Source organism: Clupea harengus, chromosome 18 (assembly GCF_900700415.2).
Source record: "Clupea harengus chromosome 18, Ch_v2.0.2, whole genome shotgun sequence".
NCBI classification, from domain to species: domain Eukaryota; kingdom Metazoa; phylum Chordata; class Actinopteri; order Clupeiformes; family Clupeidae; genus Clupea; species Clupea harengus.
Genome location: NC_045169.1, coordinates 7,295,059 through 7,322,130, shown reverse-complemented (window position 1 = coordinate 7,322,130; position 27,072 = coordinate 7,295,059). Strand labels below are relative to the sequence as shown.

The 27,072-nt window shown below is 41.7% G+C and overlaps 2 protein-coding genes across 3 annotated transcripts; both read right to left on the bottom strand.

Moving 5' to 3' along the window:
• Nucleotides 1-394: 394 nt before the first annotated feature.
• Nucleotides 395-8,114, bottom strand: si:dkey-219e21.2 (E3 ubiquitin-protein ligase TRIM39). The gene is made up of 10 exons (XM_031585300.1): nt 8,060-8,114; nt 7,836-7,885; nt 7,526-7,674; nt 7,047-7,145; nt 4,007-4,126; nt 3,528-3,689; nt 3,147-3,275; nt 2,145-2,220; nt 2,006-2,032; nt 395-1,849 (listed from the first exon to the last, which is right to left on the bottom strand). The coding sequence occupies exons 2-10, from the start codon at nt 7,855-7,857 to the stop codon at nt 1,317-1,319; spliced, it is 1,317 nt and encodes a 438-aa protein (XP_031441160.1). The 5' UTR covers nt 7,858-7,885; nt 8,060-8,114; the 3' UTR covers nt 395-1,316.
• A 4,602-nt stretch (nt 8,115-12,716) lies between these two features.
• capgb (capping protein (actin filament), gelsolin-like b) lies at nt 12,717-25,923 on the bottom strand. 2 transcript variants are annotated; one of them, XM_031585301.2, is made up of 9 exons: nt 25,819-25,923; nt 22,084-22,277; nt 20,209-20,363; nt 15,192-15,353; nt 14,711-14,860; nt 14,319-14,405; nt 13,860-13,992; nt 13,585-13,676; nt 12,717-13,195 (listed from the first exon to the last, which is right to left on the bottom strand). In XM_031585301.2, the coding sequence occupies exons 2-9, from the start codon at nt 22,274-22,276 to the stop codon at nt 13,130-13,132; spliced, it is 1,038 nt and encodes a 345-aa protein (XP_031441161.1). In that variant the 5' UTR covers nt 22,277; nt 25,819-25,923; the 3' UTR covers nt 12,717-13,129. The 2 variants fall into 2 exon arrangements, with proteins under 2 accessions (XP_031441161.1, XP_012690911.1); XM_012835457.3 differs by lacking the exon at nt 25,819-25,923 and adding an exon at nt 24,426-24,574.
• Between the last annotated feature and the right edge of the window lie 1,149 nt (nt 25,924-27,072).

Sequence of the window (27,072 nt, the reverse complement as noted above, 5' to 3'; positions counted from 1 at the left end):
CAGACATAATGTACACAAACACTTGTGAAGGAATTGTTGTGTGCTAATTAAATGAAGTGATTTGGGGCGGAGACTCTTCCTGGCTGAGACAAAACCACTCCCCGCCCCTGTCGAGGGATATTCAAACAGACCCCACTCCAACATATCCATGGAGTGCCTGTCCTCTGCTTGCCTAGTGCATGCCCTCAGTTATTAGCAGACGTTTATTTACCACACTGCCTTACTGAACAGGTAAGACACACTTTTTATCGGTATGAGGGCATCCTGGAATTTTAACCCGTGGTTACCACGGTTACCAGCTGAGGCTCAGGAAGACTTGTAGTCACTGAGACTTTTGTCTTTTTTGAGTGAACCTAAAAGAGAAGGAAATAACTAACTAATTGGACTCTTCTGGTAATTTATAAAATAGTCTTTATTTGAAATACATGTTTTCCTCTTAATTTGCCATGGATGCATTTACATCAATGTCATGATTCCTTTTCCATCTGTATCATAAAGTATATAGTCATAAAGTAAACAGCATCAAGTAAACAGCAGTTCTTTACTATCCTTAATGAAAAGCAGATTCAGAATCAGATTAATAAGAGAATAACATCCAGACAAGAAGAATCTTCACTTGACATACAACAATGCCATCAGGAATTTTGTATTTGTATTGTATTAAAATTCGATTATTTTGGTATATTCTTAAAAAGACCCTGCATTGATGATGAAGTATGTAATACCTACACAAGTCATTAACTCAACACAGGTTAAAAGTGCAAAGTACAAGTACACACACACACACACACACACACACACACACAAGGCCGTAGGCTGCAGGTAACCACAGCTGAGGGGATGTCCTTTATCAACCCCTCGAAATATGAATGTCATACCGCTTTTCTGTCTCTTGTCCAATCAGAAATGAATAAATGGATCGACCAGACCTAACTGTTGTACACACACACACACACACACACACACACACACACACACACATATTATATATACATATATATATAGAAATAAGAATAAAGACAAACATTACATATCGATAAATATATAGATAATATGGGCATTTGGTTATTGTGCATTTTAGTTAATCTGTCTTGTGTGAAATATAAATGGTTTGAATTTATTAGACTAAACAGTATATAGTGGTCAATTTTTGAATGCTTTGAATTTTTGAATGCTTTGAATTTTTGAATGCTTTGAATGTATTCATTATTTTCAGTATCTTATGAGCTTATGTACAACAGTATAGATGGGTTGGCAGGCAACCAAGCCCTTATGCACTCGAGGCAGTGTTAGTGGTGGCGTGCAGGTTTTCAACTTTACAAGCTGGTCACTGGGCTGGGATCTTTGATCGTGATGAGGGTCCGTCCATCCAGGGGCGCGAACAGCGGGTAGAGCTTCTCGCGGAAGTGGCCTTTGAAGGTGTAGATGTGCGAGCAGTTCTCGGCGTCGTAGAACGAGATCTGGCCCTCCTCGTAATCCAGATAGATGCCCAGGCGGCGTGGCACCAGCGCCAGCGGCAGCGCCGTCTCGGGCTTGGTGCAGGCGTAGAACTGCCGGGTGCTCCGCCACAAGGTCCAGTAGCCTTTGCTGGGGCACATGGGGAAGCGGCCGTGCCTCTTGGAGGAGCCCGTGGTCACCCCCACCCTCCAGTAGCCGTCGTTGGCCAGGTCCACCTCCCAGTAGTGGCGGCCGCTCAGGTAGCCCTCCCAGCCCAGCACGCACGGCCAACTGTCGTAGCGCTGCGGGCTGTAGGGCAGGTCGTACTCCGTGTGCGACTCCATTACTTTCTTCTGGTCATCGGACACCAACAGCCAGGAGTGATTGGTCATGGGATCCAAAGTGACATTGGCTATGATGGAGAAAAGGGCAACGAGAAAGACATTCATTATCCATCCTGCTCTATGAGTATAAATATTTGTTTGTTTGATTGTTTGTTTGTTTATTCTTTATTCTATTGTTATTCTTGTTTGCATTGTTAAAGTTGTCAACATGAGAGGACACTCACATGCAGCACTGCGGATCCAGCTCCACACTGCAATGTAAAGTTTAACTTGTTAATGTTTTATTATTCCACTTTCACTTTCACAAAAACAAACGTGTTTAAAATGACTACCAATAAGACTTAGCCAGAGAGTAGCATTTACCTGAAGTTGGGATGTATCTCAGAGTGCCTGCTTCCCACTGGCGCTGCTTAGCTGACAGCCAAAGCTGGGGCATACCCTGAAGAGGAAGAGATCAAACATGAAGGCACTTGCTAATTGTTCTGTCCTCTTATTTTGATCTTTATCCCTTCTTTCCTTGATTACAAAGTAAGCCTGAAACTCTCGATCTGATTTTGGGCCGACACACTGGTGAAGAAAATAGTAATGGATCACTGTAGCCATGATTTCAGGATACCTGTGTATGCTTTTTTTTTTTTTTTTTGTGAGTGTGACTTATTTACTTATGTACTTATGGTTTCTCCACATGTGATGCAACTAACAGACAATAACCCACACATAGAGTTAATATGTTCCCCATGTTCTTGACATGCTACTGTCTTATCGCTAGATTTAAGGTCAAAATCCTTGGACACAGACAGCTGTCAATCATTCACCATCACTATACAGAGCACTGCAACTGCATTGAGTGCAACTGCACTTTTGGGGAAATGTTGTATTAACTGTATTAACATCATACAAGAGTCTCCCGTTGTCCTTCAGACTATCAGCCCATTACCAAAGTATTGAAGATGCCAGTTTGTATTTCTTGCTCCGCTAGGCTACTTGTACTTCTACGTAAGCCAAAAACTTTCAAGAACTTTTTAAAAGAATGTTATAGCTTATTTCCAACAGTTTACCTTAACATATTTAGAGATTCAACAGGCGACCTCGAAAAGAGATCAAGTTCCAGTAAGGGCAATGATCTTTTCCAGTAGGCCTCCAGGTGACCTGGTACTTCTCCATCTTGTATAATTTAATCAGACTATGGGTCCAAAGGTGATATTTTATTGTTCTGGCAACTTGCCTGAATTAGGACCAGCCACCCATTACCCTCCACCGCCATCCACCCCCACACCTCGCTGAAACTGCACCCTTTTTTGAGTGCCATATGCGGTCAGGCAGAATATGGGGCAGCCGAGTGAGGCTGTGGTAAGGGGTCCTTACCTTGCAGTCCTCCTTGAGGAGAGACCAGGTGATGAACTCTAGCAGGGGCATCAGACTAACAAGCCTCTTCTTCCTCAGACCCAAGAGTCTCAGAGTCTGACCCAGCTCCTCTCCCAACATGCCACATTTCTGCACACACACACACACACACACACACACACACACACACACACACACACACACACACACACACACACACACACACACACACACACACACACACACACACACACACACACACACACACACAGACACAAACACAGACACAAACACAGACACACATCGTTAGACACTACACAAGTTTATCTTTGCAAGTAGCCCATCTTTCCCCCTCTCCTATAAAACAGTGTGTTTTGTTTGATGTATAACTCAAAGTCTTACTTCCGACATGGTCTTCAAGTCCTGGGCCCACTCCATGACCTTCTTTTCAAGGAGCTCATTTTGTTTGGTCTTCTCCTCCCCCTCCTCCTCCTCCTCCTCCTCCTCCAGAACCTCTTCCAGAACCTTCTTCTGCTCCCGCATCCAGGGGCTGTCTTTGGAGAGCTGAAGAAAAGACATCACAGCTGTTGACTCCTACAGTAAGATGACCTACTCAGTACATGCTGAATGCCTGCATATGTTACATAGAAGTGGCAATTTGTCACAGTTCAGCACAAACCTGAGTCGCCCAACCACAAGGGCAAACCGATTGTGGTCGGGTGGATGGTTGTTTGTTTATTTATTGTTTAGAATGAATGTCCTGGCAGAGTACTCTAAGGCTGTTTTTATCTCATTAGTATAGTGCACAAAGGGATCAGGTATCAAGTGGACAAGACAGCTGATGTGTCGCTAAGTTCCATTACCCAGCATGCATTCCTCACCATGTCCATGCTGTTGAGCTCTCTGGCCCACTCTAGGATGAGCTTGCGACTCTCCTCCAGGCTGCGCTCAGTGCGGGGGTCCATCCTGGGCTCTGCCGAGGTGCCTTCTTTGGCTCCCTTCTGTGGCACAGACACACACAAACACTCACCGTGAGACTGAAGCACGTGTTTTAAAACCAGGCGATGAGGAAACAGCAGCTAGTAGTTAATTGCTGAGATGAACCTAGACCTGCATTAAATGATTGCAATGCCTCACTTCTTAAGTCTCATTTCCTCAGTGCTTCAGAGTCACAATAATTATGACATATTCTTACAGCTCAGAACAACTTGGAATTTGCTGAGCACCCCATCATCTCTGTAAGTGTGCGTTATCGATGTGTAATCTACAGAGCAGGCCCACCATGGACCTATAAAACTCCCATAAAACCCCTGTGTTAACCTAGAACAGTAGGCTGCAAAGCCACCCCGCCATCTCACTTATATATACACCCTCCAACACTTGTAAAGACAACGTCTCAACCTTATTGGTGTCATCAGAATGTGTGTTACGTCGTCACCAAGTGACTGACTAACTGTGTCCCACAATTACACACCCCACTCCTTACCCTCCACCCCCTTACACTGTGCTTGTGACCCACCTTACACTCACCCTCCCACCCACCTTACACTCACATTGAAGGTGCTGTGGACCATGTCTGTACCACGCCTCAGTGGGAGTAGCAGATAACGGCTATCCCATAAAGTGCAATTGCAGCCGTCCTTATCAGTCCCCTTCACCCTCAATCAAGTTTCACCTGCTTTTTTGCCTATCCTACAACGTCTGAGCGATGGATGTGTGCGCACACCGTAATGCTTATCAAAACTATGATAGGATAGAGGTTTATGGCCAGAGGTGAGTTGGCAGTGTTGGCTGAGACTCAACTAGTAGCATAAGTCATAATTTATTTATTTTTTAATTAGTAATTCATCTGAGATCTTGCTTTACACTTAAATGATCCAATCTAGATTGAATTAAATTCTAAAATCATGTGCTTTTATTTGCCGTGAAAAAGGTTCTCGCCAGAAGACTGCATCATTATGTAATGTAATAAATAAAATAAAAAAATCAATTTGCAGATATTTCCCTCTCTCTGTCCTTTTTCTTGCCAAACATTTGACTTGAATTACTTTTAGTACTTCTTTTTGTTGGCTGGAAAATGCTTGGACTGTTTGGATGCTGCATTTCCAGTGTGGTTATGACAAAATAACACAGTCCTGCCAATGTCTTATAGAGATTTAACATAATTAACATCAACAAACATCAACTTCTGCCACCCTGTCCCACAACCCGTGGGACATCTGATTTCCTCACCACCTTTTTTTCATTTTTTCTTTCTTACTTTCTTTTTCTCCTCCGTAAGTTAACAACCCTTGGTTATGTGCTAAGCAGATTACCATAAGTCATAAAGTGAATTCATGCCCTTCTTATCAGTGTCCCTTGCCCTCAATAGCAGGTCATCTGCCTCAGCGGGGGATTGATTATATAAGAGGCGCATGGCTCCCCTAGCAACGCTTATCAAAACCATGGCAATATAAATTATGTTTGCACGAAGGCCTGAGCATGGCATGTTATCTGGGACTGAATCTGATCAGGCATGGCATGGCAAAGGCAAACAAGAGTTCAACAGAGTAATCGAAAAAGGCAATTATCTCCTGTCAAAAATGGGTCTTCGTCCAAGAATAAATGTCTGTTAAATGTCATATTGCAATACATCTGGATTTCAGCAAACTGATCATTCTTACTCACTCATAAAGCAACTTTTTTCTTGTTATCCTTTCAAACTGTCTCATATCTTTCACAGGAAGATATTCAGTTTGCTCACAGGGAGCCCTATGTCTACAAAAATCCATGATAACCAGAGCAAACACGTTTACCACACAAACCTTCACATTTACTACAAAGTCCTATAAAATGTTACAAGCTTCAACACCAACTGTTCTGCTGGAAGTCATAAACCACATACTGTACTTCATTACAGTCAGTAAGCTGGCCTTAAGTGCAGCATCATTATCTTGTCTTTAAAACTTAAAAAACAAACAAACAAACAAACAAACAAAACAAAAACAGAACAATATCGTTCTCAACCATATGTCTGTAGGGTAGTTGACCCTACAGTGTCTATGACATTTTCTGCCTCTGTGCCTCAAACACCATGGCACAAACAATGCCAATATCACAGGTTAAATACCAATGGGTCAGTGAACCGCTACTGAACAGTTCAAGAGTCAAGCAGGAAGTTAAGATTCGAAATTAGGAGGGCCTGAAAGGGGTAAACCCCCTTTGTGTTTTTCACATTGCCCTTCCTGATGTGTATCACGCAGTCCGCACCTGCCCTTTGACTTGATGCAAGTTAGATAACTACTCCTTTAATCTACTCCACTACCATGGGGGTGAGGACCACCAAAGAGAGCAGTCCATTGGAGAAAACGCCTATCAATGTTGTCAATCAGTGTATCTACACAATCTATCCAACCATCCATTTGAACTGGTGTCCGATGACCAGAAGAAAGTAATGGAGTCGCACACGGAGTACGACCTGCCCTACAGCCCGCAGCGCTACGACAGTTGGCCGTGTGTGCTGGGTTGGGAGGGCTACCTGAGCGGCCGCCACTACTGGGAGGTGGACCTGGCCAACGACGGCTACTGGAGGGTGGGGGTGACCACGGGCTCCTCCAAGAGGCACGGCCGCTTCCCCATGTGCCCCAGCAAAGGCTACTGGACCCTGTGGCGGAGCACCCGGCAGTTCTACGCCTGCACCAAGCCCGAGACGGCGCTGCTGCTGGTGCCACGCCGCCTGACTGATCTGTCTCGGTCTCATCCTCAAATATGTTGCCTGATAAGAAATACTGTACATGCATATTTGTGTTTGATTGAACTGCAGTGCATCTCTCAATCGATCTACCTCCATCTATCTCGAACCAATCCAGGCCTACACTAGATGATTATTTGTAGCTTTTTTGTTTTTGTTTGTCACAATCATGCTACACAATGCAACCTTACCTTGCAAACCTTGGCCACTTGTTCTTTCCAGTGGTTGAGGAAGCGAACACACTCCTGCAGGCTGCGGAGGTCCCTCAGGTCCTGCTGCCTGTGTTTATGCTGACAGAGAGACACAAACACACATGAACACAGATACACACACACACACATATAAATTATATATAAACACACACACACACACACACACACACACACACACACACACACACACACACACACACACACACACACACACACACACACATATATACCCACGTATATATATACACACACACACACACATATACTCACACACAGATATATACACAGATATATACACAGATATATACACACATATACAATCAATTTACGGCCACTTTGTGTTTCACTGTCCTTTTCATTAGATGTGATCTAATATGGTTGCAGTCATTTTTTTTTATAGATCTGTGTTAAAATGATGTAAGCTGTGAAAGTAAGAGTGTGTTGCGGGTGACGAGTACCTGTGATGATTGTGTCGAGAGCCCAGTGTGATTTAACTGCTTGCTGGGAACAGAGCTGTGGGCTTTGACGTCCTCATGTGGCAGAGTCCAACGCACCGCTCCGATAGAGTTACTCTGGGCACCTCCATCCTTCAGCCTCTGTTCATACTCTATTAAACGCAATGAGCCAGTCAATCAACCGCTGTCTTACTGATGCTGACTTTGGAAAAACTATGTGATTGCTTTGACACAATAAAATAGCTTACAAAAGGCCATATGGGCACACAAGTGCAGATAATGTGCAATGAAATGGTAATTAAACACTTCTTACTTGGAATTTTAAGAATGCTCATCTTGAACAATCAAGTGTGAAGGCTACTTCTGCGAACGAATGACAACAGAGAAAAAAGGAAATTAATTTCACCTCAATATCCTCTGAAAGGATGACCTATTCTGGTCTTTTCATTGATATGCTTTAAAACATTTTTGTAAAACATAAGATACTAAAATTAAAAAGTAAAACCACATTAACAATAGGATATTTAGTGTTCCTACCGGTAGAAGAGGAGTGTGGTCGCAGACGGGAATGACACTGGACGGGCTAATCTGCGTGCCTGCCCTTTTTATAAGGCTATGCGGTTCGATCTTTGGACTTCAGACGGTTTACTGTAATGAGTTAACGCCTCTTCCCAGAAGAGCTCACAAGATTGCAATCACGTATCAACGGTCTTCTCAGATCAATAAGGCCAGAGGTACATGAGGTTGGATGTAAGACAACAGTAGTTTATTACTGGGGCTCACACAGAGCCCTTAGTATTTATGTGGGGGTACGTGGTTAGATGATAATTTTTGTCACCCCAGGCCTATTTACTCAGATAGGTCTACATCAATTCATCCACTGAACTGTGGATGAATTGATGTAGACCTATCTGAGGCTGATTTGACACAAACTTATGCACACACATGTGTGTATATGTTTGTGTCTATTTGTGCATTTGTGTTTTCCTACTTTTAGAGATGTTAATTTCATTAGTCTTTTGCTGATCACTGCCCCTGATTGACACTCACTCCCTCAATGAATCAGGACTCTAGACTGACTTTCCTGACCTTTCCCCTATTAGTCTCCATTAGCAACAGTACCACAGACACATTAAGCACAGTTCAATCCATGACAACTTTCTGTCGTCATCCAGTCTGTAGTGACGCACCACCCTAAACAGGAGGGCTTGATAACTCTGGATTTGACGCCTATGCTAGATTCATCGTGATATTTCCTTAAAGGTTTCCTGATAACCTTGAAATAAAACTAGTCACTTTGCCCCATAAACTACTACTACTACATCTAAATTGATGAATCTAAACTGTTTAATAGTTCAAATACTTCTTTGTTACTGTCTTGAAATCCCCATGAAATGTACTTCCTTTTATTCAATATCCAATATCTATGGTTCTTATCCACTGTTGAAAACGGTATTCATCCCGATGGCATTCACATCATAGTCATGGCATCAACGCCTACTAAACCCGATTTTGTTCAATAACCTGGATATAAACAATCCAACCACAACAATCCTAATCAACATTCCAGCTGCGCCGTTAAGAATGATGGCTTTACTGGTTGTTGCGTAAACTCTATGGCTGTTGATTACCCTCGAAGTGAAAGAGTAAGCATCTTTGACACAATTTCTATTTGGATTCTGAGGTCTTCCAGGCAGATGACCTCATGCAACAAATGGTCTAGTAGTCCAAGTTTGAAGATCCATCAGATCTTTACCTAATAACCCATTCTCGTTTTGTTTCAATACCATTGAAATGTCATTGGCTTCTACCTTCTCTGGGACTTTTATTTGTAAATATGATTGTCATGGAGACGATTACCAAAGGTCTGCCACCTGCCATCCATTGAACTGCAATGCAGTAAAGTCAATTATTTTATTCAGTGTTAAATCAGTCAGTTTTGAAAACCATGCTGACAAATTGCCACTTGATTAAGTGTATAGTATATGGGTGACGTTTGGATGTTTGTGAGTGTGGATTGCAGTTTTATACATACCTCACCTTAATGTCATAAGGTTTAACAGCAACAATGACAATATATAACTACTCCAACATAAAAACTGGTTCCAGACTGGCCCTCTCGGCTGATATGACACAAACGCCTGCACGCACATGTGTGTATATGTTTGTGTCTATTTGTGCGTTTGTGTTTTCCTACTTTCAGAGATGTTAATTTCATTAGTCTTTTGCTGATCACTGCCCCTGATTGACACTCACTCCCTCAATGAATCAGGACTCTAGACTGACTTTCCTGACCTTTCCCCTATTAGTCTCCATTAGCAACAGTACCACAGACACATTAAGCACAGTTCAATCCATGACAACTTTCTGTCGTCATCCAGTCTGTAGTGACGCACCACCCTAATCAGGAGGGCTTGATAACTCTGGATTTGACGCCTATGCTAGATTCATCGTGATATTTCCTTAAAGGTTTCCTGATAACCTTGAAATAAAACTAGTCACTTTGCCCCATAAACTACTACTACTACATCTAAATTGATGAATCTAAACTGTTTAATAGTTCAAATACTTCTTTGTTACTGTCTTGAAATCCCCATGAAATGTACTTCCTTTTATTCAATATCCAATATCTATGGTTCTTATCCACTGTTGAAAACGGTATTCATCCCGATGGCATTCACATCATAGTCATGGCATCAACGCCTACTAAACCCGATTTTGTTCAATAACCTGGATATAAACAATCCAACCACAACAATCCTAATCAACATTCCAGCTGCGCCGTTAAGAATGATGGCTTTACTGGTTGTTGCGTAAACTCTATGGCTGTTGATTACCCTCGAAGTGAAAGAGTAAGCATCTTTGACACAATTTCTATTTGGATTCTGAGGTCTTCCAGGCAGATGACCTCATGCAACAAATGGTCTAGTAGTCCAAGTTTGAAGATCCATCAGATCTTTACCTAATAACCCATTCTCGTTTTGTTTCAATACCATTGAAATGTCATTGGCTTCTACCTTCTCTGGGACTTTTATTTGTAAATATGATTGTCATGGAGACGATTACCAAAGGTCTGCCACCTGCCATCCATTGAACTGCAATGCAGTAAAGTAAATTATTTTATTCAGTGTTAAATCAGTCAGTTTTGAAAACCATGCTGACAAATTGCCACTTGATTAAGTGTATAGTATATGGGTGACGTTTGGATGTTTGTGAGTGTGGATTGCAGTTTTATACATACCTCACCTTAATGTCATAAGGTTTAACAGCAACAATGACAATATATAACTGCTCCAACATAAAAACTGGTTCCAGACTGGCCCTCTCGGCTGATATGACACAAACGCCTGCACGCACATGTGTGTATATGTTTGTGTCTATTTGTGCGTTTGTGTTTTCCTACTTTCAGAGATGTTAATTTCATTAGTCTTTTGCTGATCACTGCCCCTGATTGACACACACTCACTCCCTCAATGAATCAGGACTCTAGACTGACTTTCCTGACCTTTCCCCTATTAGTCTCCATTAGCAACAGTACCACAGACACATTAAGCACAGTTCAATCCATGACAACTTTCTGTCGTCATCCAGTCTGTAGTGACGCACCACCCTAAACAGGAGGGCTTGATAACTCTGGATTTGACGCCTATGCTAGATTCATCGTGATATTTCCTTAAAGGTTTCCTGATAACCTTGAAATAAAACTAGTCACTTTGCCCCATAAACTACTACTACTACATCTAAATTGATTAATCTAAACTGTTTAATAGTTCAAATACTTCTTTGTTGCTGTCTTGAAATCCCCATGAAATGTACTTCCTTTTATTCAATATCCAATATCTATGGTTCTTATCCACTGTTGAAAACGGTATTCATCCCGATGGCATTCACATCATAGTCATGGCATCCACGCCTACTAAACCCGATTTTGTTCAATAACCTGGATATAAACATTCCGACTACAACAATCCTAATCAACATTCCAGCTGCGCTGTTAAGAATGATGGCTTTACTGGTTGTTACGTAAACTCTATGGCTGTTGATTACCCTCGAGGTGAAAGAGTAAGCATCTTTGACACAATTTCTATTTGTGCGTTTGTGTTTTCCTACTTTCAGAGATGTTAATTTCATTAGTCTTTTGCTGATCACTGCCCCTGATTGACACTCACTCCCTCAATGAATCAGGACTCTAGACTGAAATGTCATTGGCTTATATCTTCTCGGGGCCTTTTATTTGTAAATATGATTGTCATGGAGACGATTACCAAACGTCTGCCACCGTGTTGGGTATGAAATGCTTTAGTAGCCTCAGACAAACCCACAGGGCGTAAGAGCTCAGTGGCAGAGGTGTGTTACCTGATAAGGAAATGGATGAGAGGTCAACAACTGCAAAGAGATGAAGCATATTAAAAACATCCGGACCATTTAGGTTTAAAGGTTGTTGACCTCTACAATGTTACATATCAAGCTACTCTCCCAGCTTATTGCTTCCAGCTCCTGGCATCCCGTGTGGTTTGTGTAAATGCAATGGCGTTTGAGTCACCTATGTGGGAGTCTCCCGGTGTGGCTACAGGTATGCCAACAACTTACTTGCCGTGGAGCCAAGCAAACTCACCTCTCTCTAGGCCCTCTAGGCATTTCATATTCTGTAAGTATTTTTTATATTTTGTATATATTGTTTTTCTTATGTTCTGTAGTACTTATTATGTTTGATGTTTATTGTCTGCACCAATATGCCAAAGCAAATTCCTGATAGGCGTAAACTTACTTGAAAAAAAAAACAATTCTGATTCTGATCAGGCCGGAGAAAAAAAAAAAAACTTTCTAGAGTACTGCAACACCGTAGGCCATTCATCCACACAAAGGAACTCTCTCTCACCATCGTCATTTGTATGTGTTTAGTAGTCTACAGGTTGCCCATAACTGCAGAAGTGCCACTAATTACTTGAAATAAACAAGATTTAAATCCATGTAAGTGTACTTATGTGTATGTACGTGTATGTAACAAATGTTTAATGATATTTCACAGGTATTCTCAACGGGTTTCCTAACTTTGTACCGATTGTTGTTCCTCAATTGAAAGTTATGCATAAATGTAAATGTAAATATAAATTCTGGATGTTGTACTGAAAACTCCCATGAAAAAAAAAATATATGAGACGGTTATGACAAAAAGACAGGCATAGCCATTAACTGTGTGAAATATTCTTGGCTTTAATGCAGTAGGACGTTTCAATAACCTGAACAACAACTTTAATCGATAATTGTGAAACTGAGTGGCAGTTGAAGTGAGTCAAGCAGTTGCTGCATTGTGATACTGTGGCATACACAGGAGTGTAGCTCAGTTCACCTCTACTGCATTGAACTTCAGCTTGACAATGTAACACTTGCCAACATGTTCACACAATTGTCGTCCCTGCTCATTCTCAATATATACATAAATTGTAAACCTCAAAATACATTTGGGCTTTGGAGTGCTGACACATACAATTTACTCGTCATACCAGACCAGACAACGGCAGAAATGCTGGTATTATTATTTTGACATTATTTAACATTTTGAATGAGTGCAATATAAGCTTGGATTGTTGTGCAGCCAGGGGCGGTTTAGTTCCAGTTGTGGAAGAACTGCTTGAATATGACGGTCTCTCTGCCCTGCGGTAGGATCTCCACCTACAGGAAACACACAGTAAAGACACTAACGCGGCGATTCAGACCTGCTACACACCTGCACACTTTAATAGCTGCACTTGACGGCTTGTGGTGTAAAAGCAGATGACAGAAATAAAGATGACTGTATTGGTGTGTTTTGGAAGATACATCTCGTGCTGTATTCATGTTTTTATGAAGCAAATGTGGGATATTTTTTACATAGCTGAATGTCACTAATGCAGAAATATGAATGCTTAATTCTACAACGGGAAACTATTCAACATAATATATCTGATTAAGATAATCAGGCTAACTTTTAATAATTTATACAATTAATGGCACATTATACACAGCACAGAGATCACCATGTATCCTGTGCAGCCTGTCCGATACCACTGGCCTTCACTGACCTGAGTTTTCATTCTTTGGTAGTTCATTTGCTGAATGAAGTCATCAGCCATCTTCAGAGCTTCCCGCTTCTCCTCAGCATTGGCAGCATTTCCTGTTGATCAAAATGTGTTGAAATTAGCAAAAAATCAAACAAAACTCAGAAGCTACCTACTGTCACTATTCACTACATTGCATTACATGAAACATTATTGTGACATTTTTAGCATTTATTATAGACTCATGTCACTCAATCTTAGGGGAAATTTTAATGTATAGAGGGAAGCATTTATCAAACCTTTCCACACAAAAATCTTCCCATTGGTTCCATTGTCAAGAATAAAGCAGTCATCGCGCAGCAGGAGGTCCTTGGCAAATGGGCTTTTCTCAGATACTTTGGAGAGCTTCATCGACCCTGTTGCATCAGACACCTACAGGAACACAAATAATCCTAATCCATGCCTTCTAACAAAGCCCTTCTACGCACGATAACAAAACAAAAGTATTTGAACTTGCGATATATATTTATAGAACCATTCAATACATTCATATTCTGCATATGTTTGTGGTTGGACATAAAATAAGATGCTGCCCGGAATCATTTCCTGAATAAGGTGCATGCCGAAGGGGAATATTGATGCACATGTATGTGTAAACCTAAATGGCTTCCTCAATCACCAAATAGTCCCAATATCCATCCCAATACACAATCAATATCTACAGTATGGAAAACTTTGTTGAGAAGGGAGTTGCTTACCTTGTAGAGGGAGGCGGAATTAGAGACATCTGCTTTGCTGTCCTCCTCTGGAGTGCTCTCTGTGAGCTCTGGCACTGGACCCAGCACCTGTCAATCACAAGTGACAAGAGGCAGACACAAGGGGGTCATGAATGTCCCATGAATGTTAGTCAATACAAGATTTTCTAAATGGCTGTTAACAAGCCACACATTAGACGTGATATTGTAATATTCATATCTTTAATAACTGCCTAAAAGTATGGCTATCATATCTAAGGTAGCAAACAGAGCGCTGTATCCACACAAAATAATCTACAAAGTCGCGTCGTGATCTGTGGAGTAACCATCGCTACAGTGAAGATAGAGAGATTGACAAAAAGTAGGATTGAGAGATTGTCTCGCAGGAAGAGCACCTCCAGCATCTCTTGCGGCTCTTCTCCCTCTGTGATGTTGGTGATCTGGGCTTTGCCGTGTCGCTCTGTGTCACGAATCAGTGTGGCGATCTCTCGTACCTTCTGCTTCTCAAAGATGTTTGCCTGCGAGCCAATCCAGGACACAATGGTCTGGAAGCCATGAAAGTAGAAGCAATTTCCTTAATAAACATTTCGAAATTAAAATAAAAAAAATACGTTAAAGTCACCTGCCATTGGAGACATGATTTTTGCATTTGCATGTTGTGACTGGTGGCCTGGCACACTAGAGAACTCCACATGACCCTGTTCCCATGGTGATATCCTCAGAAGAAATGCTTGGAACGTCAGAATCAGAAGAATTGAACATTTATTTCTTAGTCTGTGCGCATGTAGGCAAATGTTGCTAGCAATTCTGCCAATGAGGCATGAAGACATGCATTCCCTTAGTAATGACAGTCAGACAGAACCCCTGTGTCCTTACATTCCCCAGGTCCAGGATGAAGCAGTCCCCTTTGTTGAAGCTGCTCCAGCTAAGCTCCACCTCTTTGGCTCGGATGTTCCGCTTGCCTTTGATCTGGTACAACCTCTGGATAGGACCCGAACCGGACTGAGCTCTCCTAAAACCAGACTCCACTCCTCCTTCCTGGGAGAGAGAGAGAGAAAGAAAGAAAGAGAGGGGAGATGTAGTTTGGACCACCTTAAAATCCACCTAACCATGCTGATTTCTCACCTTCATGCAAATTTTTTATCTTGCAGAATGGCAGAGAATTTTCCAGTTAAACACATGAGGTTGCATGGTGTGGAAGAGATATGAATGAGACAAATGTGCAGCATGTTGTTCTTTATCTGATAGAAACGGCCCTGAGCCAGCGGTTATAGAAGCACGTACCAAATGCTACCTGGTTAAATTCATTAGTGATCATTTATAAGTTAATCAGTGAATAACTGATTGCAACCTTTAGAAAAATAGTGGCCAGTCTGCTCGTCGATAATAGTTAGTATTTTCCCCATTGCGCGCTTTTGATGTGGAGCCATTATCAATGGGCCGGGCTGTATTGGTAGTTGGAAGATTGGTCTACAGCCTAATCTTGGAATTATTTGTAAACATCACCTTGTTTTTCAGCTCGAGATGGAGGATTTAAGAACTTCAGAAACGTACGCGCAAAAATGTCTGGAAATACCCAAAGTTAATTTGTAAAATATTTCTAACCATAAATGTGATAGAAAACTGTTACTCAACTATACTATATCAAAACACCATTGCATTTGACCAATGCGAATCAAAGTAATAAGGTTTTTTGAGTGACATAAATTCGCAAGCTAGCAAGATTTGATCAGTGCTTACTGTAGTTGTTGGTGTAGCCTGACCTTAGCTAGTCAGCAATAAAGGAAATGCGTTCTTCATTCAATTACAGGAAGTACCGGTTGTTTGTCATCAATGTGTGGTGAACATCACACTGCCAAGGCTTGTTTACTTTATCACTTCAAGTCAATGGCAAATCTTATTGATACATGTCCTCTCTATATAAAAATGCCAGTGAGTAGGATCTCCCATCTTTTTTACAGATTTATATATTCTCAATTTTAGTAAAAGAAAGTCAGTTTTGTGTTGTCAAAAGCACAATATAAATGCCCTGACGTTTTCTATTGGAGATATTAGAGATATATAGAATCTCCTGCACAGGCCCTGTGTGCACGTGTGACCATGCTATTACTGATTAATAGAGGTGGGAGAAAAACATTGATGAAGTGTATTACCACGCCAAGCATCAAGATTATGATTTTAAACGTTATTTTGGTACATACATCTACTCTGAAGATTGCTTCTGAAAACCAAAAATGTTGCACAACCTTATTCATGCGTCACAGCGGAAATCGGAAAGAAAGTCAGAGTCGAGATCAAATGAACCACCTCGAGATGGCTGCAGACACTCCCATTAAACAAAAAAGTACCGTAGTCCATAGACTCACTGTGTCATGTATGCATGTGTTTAAAACAGCAGGAGTTTGATAATTGAATGGTAAGATTCATGTGAGATTAATTGTTATTTTCTTTATGATTTATAATGCATTTTAATAATACATGGGATAAATAAACTGCAGTGTGTTTGCAGAATCTAATCACAATACTTGCTTTATCGTAAAATGTAAAGAATCGCAATAATATCGTATCGTGGCCCAAATATCACGATCGGATAGTATCCTCACCTCTGTGGCGAAACCCACCCCTACTGATTAAGGTGTCATGTCTTTTTCTTCAGGCCTGCAATGGTGAACTTGTTTTATTATTTTATTATTATTGTTTTATTTGTTTTATTGAGTATTGCCACATTTGAAACTTTTGTAAAGAAGGCTGAAAACAGAACTTTAATGTTCAGACTTTAAGAGGTCCTTTAGTTAGCCCATGTTTTAAATCTCATAAATTGTGAAACAGTAATTTAGAGATAGTAGTACCATTATATGATAATGTTTGTAAATTCATGAGTTAACTATTACTATAAACTAACTAAATTTAATTTAAAGATGAATTTTTTTACGTGAAACCCCAAGACATCATTAACAGAAAAGATAAAAAGAGTAAATAGTTTTAAGCACAGACCTAACACAAAATCAAAACATGAATGCTTTTCAAGCTCCAGATCAAATTCACAAACAAATTCTGAAAGTATCTCTGCTCATCAAAGACATGAGGGAGAGTCAGGCCGTTAACATGAACACACTCACAGGCACCACCTACGTGACCATGTAAAAAGACAGGAAGTCAAGAAGTGTCAAGAAGGAGGACGTTGGACAGGAAAGTGACTAATACATTTGTGCCCACTGCTGTGGTTCAAAATGTTGAATGTCTTGGTTGTTTACCAAGAAGGCTGTCATCATCCAAAATATCATGAGCAATAATGGAAGTAAAACATTTGAAACTGAGAGACAGAGTTTGTGCTTAAGCAGGAACATGAGTTAATGAAATCCAGCTTGTATAGCATTTATGTATTTATTTTACTTTGACATTTTACTGTATTGTCACCACTTTTAAGAAAACACTCGGCTAATACAAACCCAACCAATGTCCTATTCCCCTCATCATCCATTCATCATAGGTGTGCCTCTTGATAGCCTTTACCACAACACTCTTCACACTAAAAGTAGTTCACACCTTCTGGAAAGTGTAAACTAACCCCTTAGTGACCCCTGCCACCTGTCCCATAACCTGTCTTAGCTTAATTACACACAGTGTCAAGGCCATGTCCTCAACATGCTTGTAGGAAACATAATCTGTAACCTAGGCAACACAGCAGAAAACATAGCTACATTAACCACAGGAACCATTAGGAAACTGTCATTGTTGGAAGATGGAGTGTCTTGAGTGAAGGTATTGCAGCCCTTTTAAAGCTTCTTTAAAGCTACTTCTTGCCTTGTAGTTAAGTATCCTGGTACTGAAGCTTCACTGAACATTTGTTTTCTTAGTATACTAGGCTGTACTATGGCACTATATAGTATGGTTAGTATTGATGGAATTTTATACCACAAATATGGAGACTTTAGTCTGGCAATGGTTATAAAAATCAGGAACAAGGTTTGATTCTTTACAATGATGCGCATCAAGGGAGAGAGAAAGGTTTCACATGCAGATCCACCAACTTCTCTGATAACACCAGAGAAAGTCTGAGTCTAAGTGTTCCACTTTACAGGAAGGGGATATGAATCACTGGGCGATATCCGGCGATATACGAAACTCTGCCGAGGTGTGGATTTTGGCTATAGGTGTAGTGACATATTCTTCTCTGACAGGGAGCAGTTGCATGCACCAATCACAAACCATCACGACCCAAGTTTGATTTATAAAAAAATATTACATTCCCTTTATCGGAAGAGTGGTACACTATGTCTACATATTTCTGTATTAGCCAGGAATCAGGAGCAAATGTGTTATGTTTTTACAAAGTTAATCTATCTTGGATATCTTCGAAGTTAACACATATCCTGGAAGGTTTTTGAAAAAGATTAAAATGTTTGTTTAGAAGGTTAAACCCCTTGAAACACTTGGGCGTCTGGGGAGAGGTAGTCTAATTTGTACGGCTTGAATTAAATGCTCGGCCAGCAGTAAACAAATTATGTAAATACACTATAGGATTTCTAGTTATTTCTGTTCACATACTGTTGTCTAATTAGCAGAGAAGGCAGAAGAAGAAATTCTGTGCCACACCAGCGCATTTCCCACAAAATATCTCCTTTCTTGGCCCGACAGAGTGCAGAAAGATATTGCATTCAGGTTGGTCCAGGTGTTCAAATTCATCAACATACACATAGCTGGCAACCCCCTGTTCCTGTCTAATACATACCCCAATAAATTCAGGTAGGCTACGGGTCACTGCTGCTCTTGTGTTTTACGCATCAGTTTCTTTCCCTGTCTCTGGGATATATCATCACAGATCTAGCACTCTGAGATTCAGATGAATGTAGAGTGCGCTATAAATTAAATGAAATAATATTATTATTATTATTACTATTATTATTATTATCTACACATATAGTCACCAGTAGCCTCATGTTACGCAAATTAATACCTTTATATGTCCACTCTCTCCTGTTGATCCAGTGCTCAGCTGAACAGGTTTTCATTCACTAATTCTAAGTAAAAATAGCCATGTAAAGGATTTCAATCTTATTAACGTTGAATACCAGTACCGGAGACAAACCTAACAGGCTGTTGCAGTAAAAGCTTAACATCATTCTTTCACGTCACCATGCGATACGTAGGCAATGCTAATGGGGAAAGGAGAGAAAGCAGCTAGAAGAAAACCCCAAGTTTCCATCCGAACACTTTAAATTCCATGGGAAAAAGAGCTGATCTCTTCTGCTCCCTCAATTCACACCACAGCAAGTGTCAGAGGGTCTGCTGACATATTTAAGATTTCAGCAAGATGCATTTTTCGTTTCAGTACCTAGATCCGAAGTTGCAAACTTTTTCCATTTGACGAATTTGTTAGCCTGTTAAATTGAATCTATTTCACATGTTCACATTCTAGTCCTATAGTTAGGCCTATTGATCTCGACAGAAATAATGTTTGCTTGTTATGGAATCTAAGTGAGCAACACACTTTTTTTTAAAGCCAAAAATCACATCACATTAACAATATTACAGTCAGTTTCGAGGGGATAAGACTAGGGCATTCTATAGCCATCTTCTTACATTGTAATCTCGTCTGACGCAGTGAGTTTAAAGGGATTGCTCGACAATGCTATTAGTCTGCTTTAACCAAACCATTCACTAATTAACCTCGACCTGGTGCTGTCCATTTAATGTCTTTACCACTTTTTTTGTGAAACAGTGTGCATTGCGCAGCCGTCAAAAATGTGTGGTGCATCATTATCTACAGCTACAAAGAGACTGTCTGATGGGCAGGCAAAGGTGATTCATCACAACAGGCTAACAGAAGGACTTGCACACACAATGGATTTTTTTTATGAGGCAGGTCAGATGCACACCTCTGTCCTCTCACCTTATAGCTGACCCCTCGGGGGAAGAGGTTCATGAACTCCGGCGACTCGTAGCCCTGGACATGCCGGTGCTGGACGGGGTCTCCACCCAGGAAGTTGTCCAGCTGCGTAGCCAACATGGCGCAGGCCACCTGCTCATCGCGAGACGACTTCTCACCTGAGGAGGGGTAGAAATGGAGAGAGAGAGCCTCAGTTTGACAAGGGGGAAGAGAAGAAAGGGAGGGAATGCATAGGGAAAGTAGGACGGACAGATGTTCCCTCGTGTCACTGCAGGCCTAGTTTGTATGTTTCTGTGGTCTTTACAGGGAAGGGAGAGAGATGAGAAAGAAGAGAAGATGTAAGATAGAAAGGAAAACAATAAGGCATAAGTAGTAGAGATGAATATCATGATTCAGCAGAAGGGGACGAGGGTCAAAAAATTGATAGATTTGACAACAAAAACAGAAAAAAAGAAACTGAAAGGATCATCGAGAGGAATGGAAAAACTCACTCACTCACTCACTCACTCACTCACTCACTCACTCACTCACTCACTCACTCACTCACTCACTCACTCACTCACAGATTGTGGATGCAACAGTGCCAAGTTCAGAAGAAAAAAAAACTTGATGGGAGAGAAAAGGAGTGACAGTGGACGATAAAGAGGGCGAGCGAGTGAGAGAAAGAGTGCTGTCATGATGGTGAGGGGCTGAGGAGGACAGGAGTGAGGGGGTCGGAGGGGGTCAATCAGAAGGCCCTCTTAGAGCAGATGGTTCAATGGGGGTGTCCACACGCTGGCAACCAGCTTAGTGTTACCCAAGCACCGGATACATGGTGGAAACTACAGCCACACTGGAGCTCTGCAACAGCCCTGCTGAATCTTTAATGGGCCCCGGCACAAAACCCGCCCTTCCCTTTTTCCCCTGGGACTCTTCCCCACTTCATCCCTCTATCCTCTCTGTCTCCTTCTCTTTCACTCCCTCTCCCTCTCTCTCTCACTCTTTCATTGTCATCCCTTAATTGCCCCCGTCGCTCATAATGCAGTCTGTCATGACTAAGCCTTTGGTCCGCTTGTCTGTCACTGGTCAATAGTCAGGGCTCACGCAGGCACACAAACACACACACACATGCGTACACACACACATTCACACGTGCGCACACACTCACACACACACATGCACACACACACACACACACACACTCATCCACTCCTGTGTGTCAGAGGGCTTAGTGAACCATTCACCTGAGGCTCCATCAGTGAAGTGGAGATAAGTAGAGCAAAAGGGAGCTATTCTGCCTCTCCTTCCTCTCTCCCTATCTGTTTATTCTGCCTCTCCTTCCTCTCACACTATCTGTTCATCTCCCCACTCTGCTGAGCCAAAATAACCGCTACCCCATCCAATGATACATACACTTACTACGCCCTTCCTCCCTATTTTGTCATTCTTTTTTGTCTTTTAAGTTTCATCTTAGCATTTTCATGTTTCACTTTAACGCTGATCCACCAAACATGGATCATTTGCATATTTAACAAGCAGATGCTTTGATTCACAGAAACTAACAACACAGAGCAACAAAGTTTTTAGTAAAAAAATGTTTGCTCAGTGGGAACCAAAATCCAACGAGCCCTTAAGACCTTTCTACCTGTTGAATGAGTGACACTGCATGACTCAGCTGACTGAAGTAAACAAAGAGAGACTGACACCAGTCACATCATGAGAAGAGACTATTGTAACACAAGTGAACATCACAAATTGGCACATGGCAAATTCAGTATTAAGGCTTATTTAAGGGTATTAAACCTGGAATGAGATGAGAGTAGGCCACAAGCAATATGGATAGAATCCCTAAAGGTGTGGTGATCTCAATCAAGTCTCTGCATGAGCCCTCAGCCTTACCTATCCACATGTGGAGGTCTGCCCCCTGGTCTCCGCGGTGCTCCAGGACCAGGTAGGAGTCTCCGTTGAAGAAGGCGCCAAACTCTGCCGGTTCTAGTAGAACGGCCTTCATCTTCTCCACACGCCAAACCATCAGGCCCGGTTCTCGCACCTCGGGCCCAAACTGGCCTGGCGCCGGTTGGAAATGGAGCATTCTATGGAGAAAGAGAAAAAGAGAGAGATAAAATAAATAAGATAAAGAGTGGGAAGAGAGAGAAAGAGAGAAAAAAGGCAGAATGGTAAGGGGAAATGAGGGGAGGAAAGTAGTGCAGAGTGGATGAAATGAGGAAGTGTGTTGTTGTATTCAATTGTGTAAAACCACTTCCCTTTTTACATGGAGGAGAGTTGAGGAGTAGGGCCAACAGAAAATGCATCATTATGACCACACACAAAAACTAGAGAAAGAATGCTCTTACGCTGTCTTGAGACATAATTCCCCTTTTGTCTAAGCACAAGTGTGAAAACAGAGGTCTGTGAAGGACAGATGAACAACTGGAGCTTGTGTAAAAACGTTTGTGCCACAACCGAACCGCAGTCATTACCGAAGACGGTGCAGTCACACAGGGTTATGTCCACAGGGAGCAGGAATGAACAGCCACAATCAGAGGAAATAGCTGTGTGTATTCCCAGAAGAACAGCCAGAGTGCTGATAGGAAAAAAGAATAGTGGAGAACAAGGCCTGGTGAAAGAATGAAAGAATGAAAGAAGGAGAGAAGGAAAGTTGCACTGCATTATTGCTATGTAAGACACATGGGACACATTTACTGGCTGCGATCCACCACAAAACACATTAAATACCAACACACACCCACACACCAAGACATGTGCAGGCATGTCTAATTGTGCCTCTGTGACACAGACTGAAGTGAATATCAGACTCTCCATCTTGCCGTCTCCATCGCTGTCTTGCTGTTGCTTTCTCCCATTTATGGTATGTGACTTTAGGATTGCTCTTTGATTACTGACACTACTCTCCTGATTGCCAGTATATTTGAGTGCCTGCTGCAACAGAGGAGCTGGTAAACAGCATGCAAATCGTTTGGGCACCAGGATCTCACTTACGGCTACCCGCACAACAAACAAACACCGTCACAATGCATCATCAGTACGGCTTATCCGGAGGTCTCTGGTTTTAAACAAGTAGTGAAATGGTCAGCAATACAATTTCACCAAGTGGACCAGATAAGCAGTATATATATATATATATATATATATAAAACTGTGGCTGGATATTCCACTCTAATTTCCAGGCATTACAGACTGATTGTGGCAAAAGGTTATTAAAAGCGTTATTAAAGTGTTTTCAAGCACAGTGACAGAATGATGACTCTAACCAGGTAATTCATTTCTCTGCTATAGCATGTTACAATAATGATGCTATGGCAATGCATTTATTGGGTCAACTTCACTAGCAAGAGGTAGGTTTTGAATGAAGCAATTTTTACCCCTGCAAATTAATTTCAATGCAATTTACTACATTTCAAGGACAATAAGCTTAGGCAAATGGTCAGTCTGGCTTTCCCTGATGGACAACTACATTCCCCTGACTTGACCTATAGTGTTAGAATATCATTGGACTGGTTGATTGGTGTTGAAAGAAGCTTCCATCCCTGCCCACTGACCTAATGAAACCTTTCATGTCAGACCTACATCGCAAGGAGAAAAGAAGAATGTAGAACTGTCATTTCTGATTACCTACAGGATTTTAGCCTCGAAGTACAGCTGTCAGTAGTATCACATTGACCGACAACAAAGTGGGGAGTAGGCAGTGAGAAACAGACAGAGAGAGAAGGAAGAGAAACAGAGAAAACGGAAATTCTCTCACGCTACATGGCCAACCACGGCGTCTGTCAGCCACCACAGCACACGCTTTCAGGCACGTCAACCGATTTCCTTTCATCTCATTTTTTAATCAACAGTACACAAGCCCTGCTTCATGCCAGTCTAGAACACAGGGCATTTTGCCAGCACTGTCGGCCTACTTTATTGAAATATCATCCCCTTCTTAACATTTAATAACCCTCCAATGACCTACTGAACTACCAACCGGTTATGATTTCATTGGTTTGGGGAGGAAAGGCTGGGAAATGCCTGCATTCTGCAGACGGACTAAATATTTGAACAGAGAAGGACAGAGACGCTAAACCGGCCGAGAGAGACGAGTTTAAGGCACACAGGCCGCTCGCGACAAAAGTCACACGTTATAGTACCCCACCCGACTCTCACAGATGTATTTCCCGGAATGTAGATACAAGTCAGAATGACTGAAGAAAACAACGAACGCACCCCCCGCTCCACTTAACTGTATGACCCCATCCAACTGCTCCGGCCCGGTACCTGGCTCCTGCTCCATTCCTGTGCCCAGCTGTGAGTGAGTGACCGTCCGTGTGAGTCTAAGTGTGACTGTGTATGAGTGTGTGCGCGCCGGTGTCTTCACCTGGCCTGGTTAGCTTATATGTGGCAGTAACCGGAGCCAGGGTGATAATACGAGCGGCCGTGTGGAGAAGACGCCCTGTGGGGTAGCTAGGGGGAGGTGAGGTGGGGTGGGGTGGGGTGCAGAGTCAGGTTCCTGATAAATGCTAAACACCACAGTGATAATTACTGCCCACCTGTCCCACCCAGCCATCCATCCCCTGCTCCATCTCCACAGAGAAGAACAAAGCATGAAAAAAGAGTAGAATACAGGTTATAAAAGGCAAAGCAGGGTAAGTGGAAAACAAACAGCAAAATATAGGATAAGAGAAAGAAAAAAGCAATAACAGGATATAAGGATAAAAAATTAGGAGCTGTTCAATTAAATGAAAGGGTCAGTTCAGCCTGAGAGTTTTTTAAAAGTATTTTTTTCAGTTGTGGGAGGTAATTAATTCACTTTTCTTTCCACAGTTGTAAGATTTCCCTCTATCTCTCATAGATGGTTAGGAGACATACACAAATATGAATGTCTACATTTAGGCATACAGTTACAATCCTGCCTCCCCCTGACACACACACAACAATGAAAAAATGCAGGCACTGGGTGTGGCCTGGAGAGAGATGTGGAGCGATGCAGCTAGAGAGAGATAGGGGGACAGAGGGAGAGGGAGAGAGAAAGAGTCAGTGGGCCTGCAGTATAGCAGCTTGGGTCAGCACTGTAACCAGCATTCATGTTGATCCAGTGACAGTGACCACAATGTAAAGACTAAACACAATATGAAGAATGACAGAGAGCGAGCGTGGCAGAGGGAGAGAGAGAGAGGCAGAGAGGGAGGTGAAGTGACACTGATGGCATTATCCTAGGCCATATTTGAGAAATTAACCAAATTAATCGATCAAATGAAAGAAGGACAAGAAGAAAGAATGACGTGAGAATACATTGCATCATTGTTACGTAACGTAGTACCTAATGTGGTTGTTTTTGTATCAAATGTTACAATGCTTAAAGACATATCATGTGTCACGTAAACAGAGGCCAGTGGTTAAATCCCTTCTTGGACGGACTAGCATGAGCAGGGACAGAGGAGAAGGACTTTGGAGAACTAGAAGTTAAGAGGAGGAAAAAGTTCTGTTCATTCCTCCCTAACGTCTCATGTTGAGTGACTAATGGAAAGAACAGAGAGAAAAAAACAAAAAAACAAGCACATACTGAACTTTAAAAGTGTAGGTGAAAGACCCATGAAAAACATTTACAAAGTATCTGAAAATATTCAGTACGCTTACCTTATGGCTGTTTTTGGCAGAAAAAGAGAACGAGCTGTTCAGGATGTGTCTGAAAGGGTGCAGATTTGCTAGAGACAAACTCTTTCATACATACTTCCTGTTCAAGCCTGCACTGGGTTAGTCCAGCCCCCTAGATTACTCCCCTTTAAACACACATTCATGCACACCATCACACACACACACAGAACACAACAGAGGGTGTGACAAAAATGTGTGTGTGGGAGGCAGATGAAGAGGAAGGTGGATTTTGCTTCACTTGCGAAATTGTGTGTTCTTCCTAATAATTAACATTTCAGGCTAAACTGTTTCACTTGCCACAGCCTCTCAGAACTGCTAGTGGGCATGCAGAAGGAAAAATCTTTTCTATGCATAGATATGAAGAATGTTTAAGGATAAAAAAAATGCCATTTTCGATGTTCACTAAACTAATCTTTAAAGAATACTGCATTGGCACATAGCTGGCATCAATTCTAAATTCACATCTTAGTAACTCATTCCCTCCAGACCCTCCCTGTCCAAGAGAACAATGTCAGCACATGTTTACAGAAGTCATTAGAGAGATGATGTGAATTAGATTGCAGGTAAATATGGATACATTCCCTCGGCACCATTGTAAATGAGGGTCTTATTCCTCAATGTGTTTCCCGAGGCTTAAATAAATAAATCAATATATATATACACAACAGTGAATAATCTACCACTAGTTTACCATGTAACATGCTGGCATTAGTCAGACCTATTGTAAGGAAGCGATTCTTCAAGTGGAGAACCAAATAAGCAGAAGATCCTTGTTTTAGTTTGTGTGGAGATCCACATCTGGCACCCAAAGAAACCAATCTACATGTGGATATACACACTCATGACTCTGGCATGAGTCAACTGGGAAATAAGCCATCGTGTCACAACAACCAATTTTGGTTGTCACCAGTCGTGACAGCCGCATGCATTAGTAAACCCACATCAGCACTACTATTAGCCGAACAGCCGCACTAATTTAAAGTAAATTAAGTGTGAGGTCAATTTAAAAGTGTAATGAAGCTTTAGGGATCAGATTCACAGTAATGTGTCTAATTGCATCAACTCTTATTGGACACCCCTTTTCATGTTGAAGCAGTTTAAAACCTCCCATAAGTACAGCGGATTACAGCACCTGCCAAGGTGAGCACTGGTAATTAAACATTAAACAAGTATCAATCACTTTTTTTCCATTCATTATAGAATTACATTTGTGAAAATACTAATCAATTAATTTAG

Excerpts from the sequence above, each read along its gene's own strand:
- capgb (XM_012835457.3), bottom strand. The coding sequence starts at position 24,475 with ATGGAGCAGGAGCCAGGTACCGGGCCGGAGCAGTTGGATGGGGTCATA. Across the intron at positions 13,993-14,318 it reads ATTCCGCCTCCCTCTACAAG|GTGTCTGATGCAACAGGGTC; the intron begins GTAAGCAACTCC and ends GTGTTCCTGTAG. Across the intron at positions 13,196-13,584 it reads ACCAAAGAATGAAAACTCAG|GTGGAGATCCTACCGCAGGG; the intron begins GTCAGTGAAGGC and ends TGTTTCCTGTAG.
- si:dkey-219e21.2 (XM_031585300.1), bottom strand. The coding sequence starts at position 7,857 with ATGAGCATTCTTAAAATTCCAA. Across the intron at positions 7,675-7,835 it reads GAGCATTCTTAAAATTCCAA|AGTATGAACAGAGGCTGAAG; the intron begins GTAAGAAGTGTT and ends TGCGTTTAATAG. Across the intron at positions 4,127-7,046 it reads AAGTGGCCAAGGTTTGCAAG|AAGGGAGCCAAAGAAGGCAC; the intron begins GTAAGGTTGCAT and ends TCTGTGCCACAG.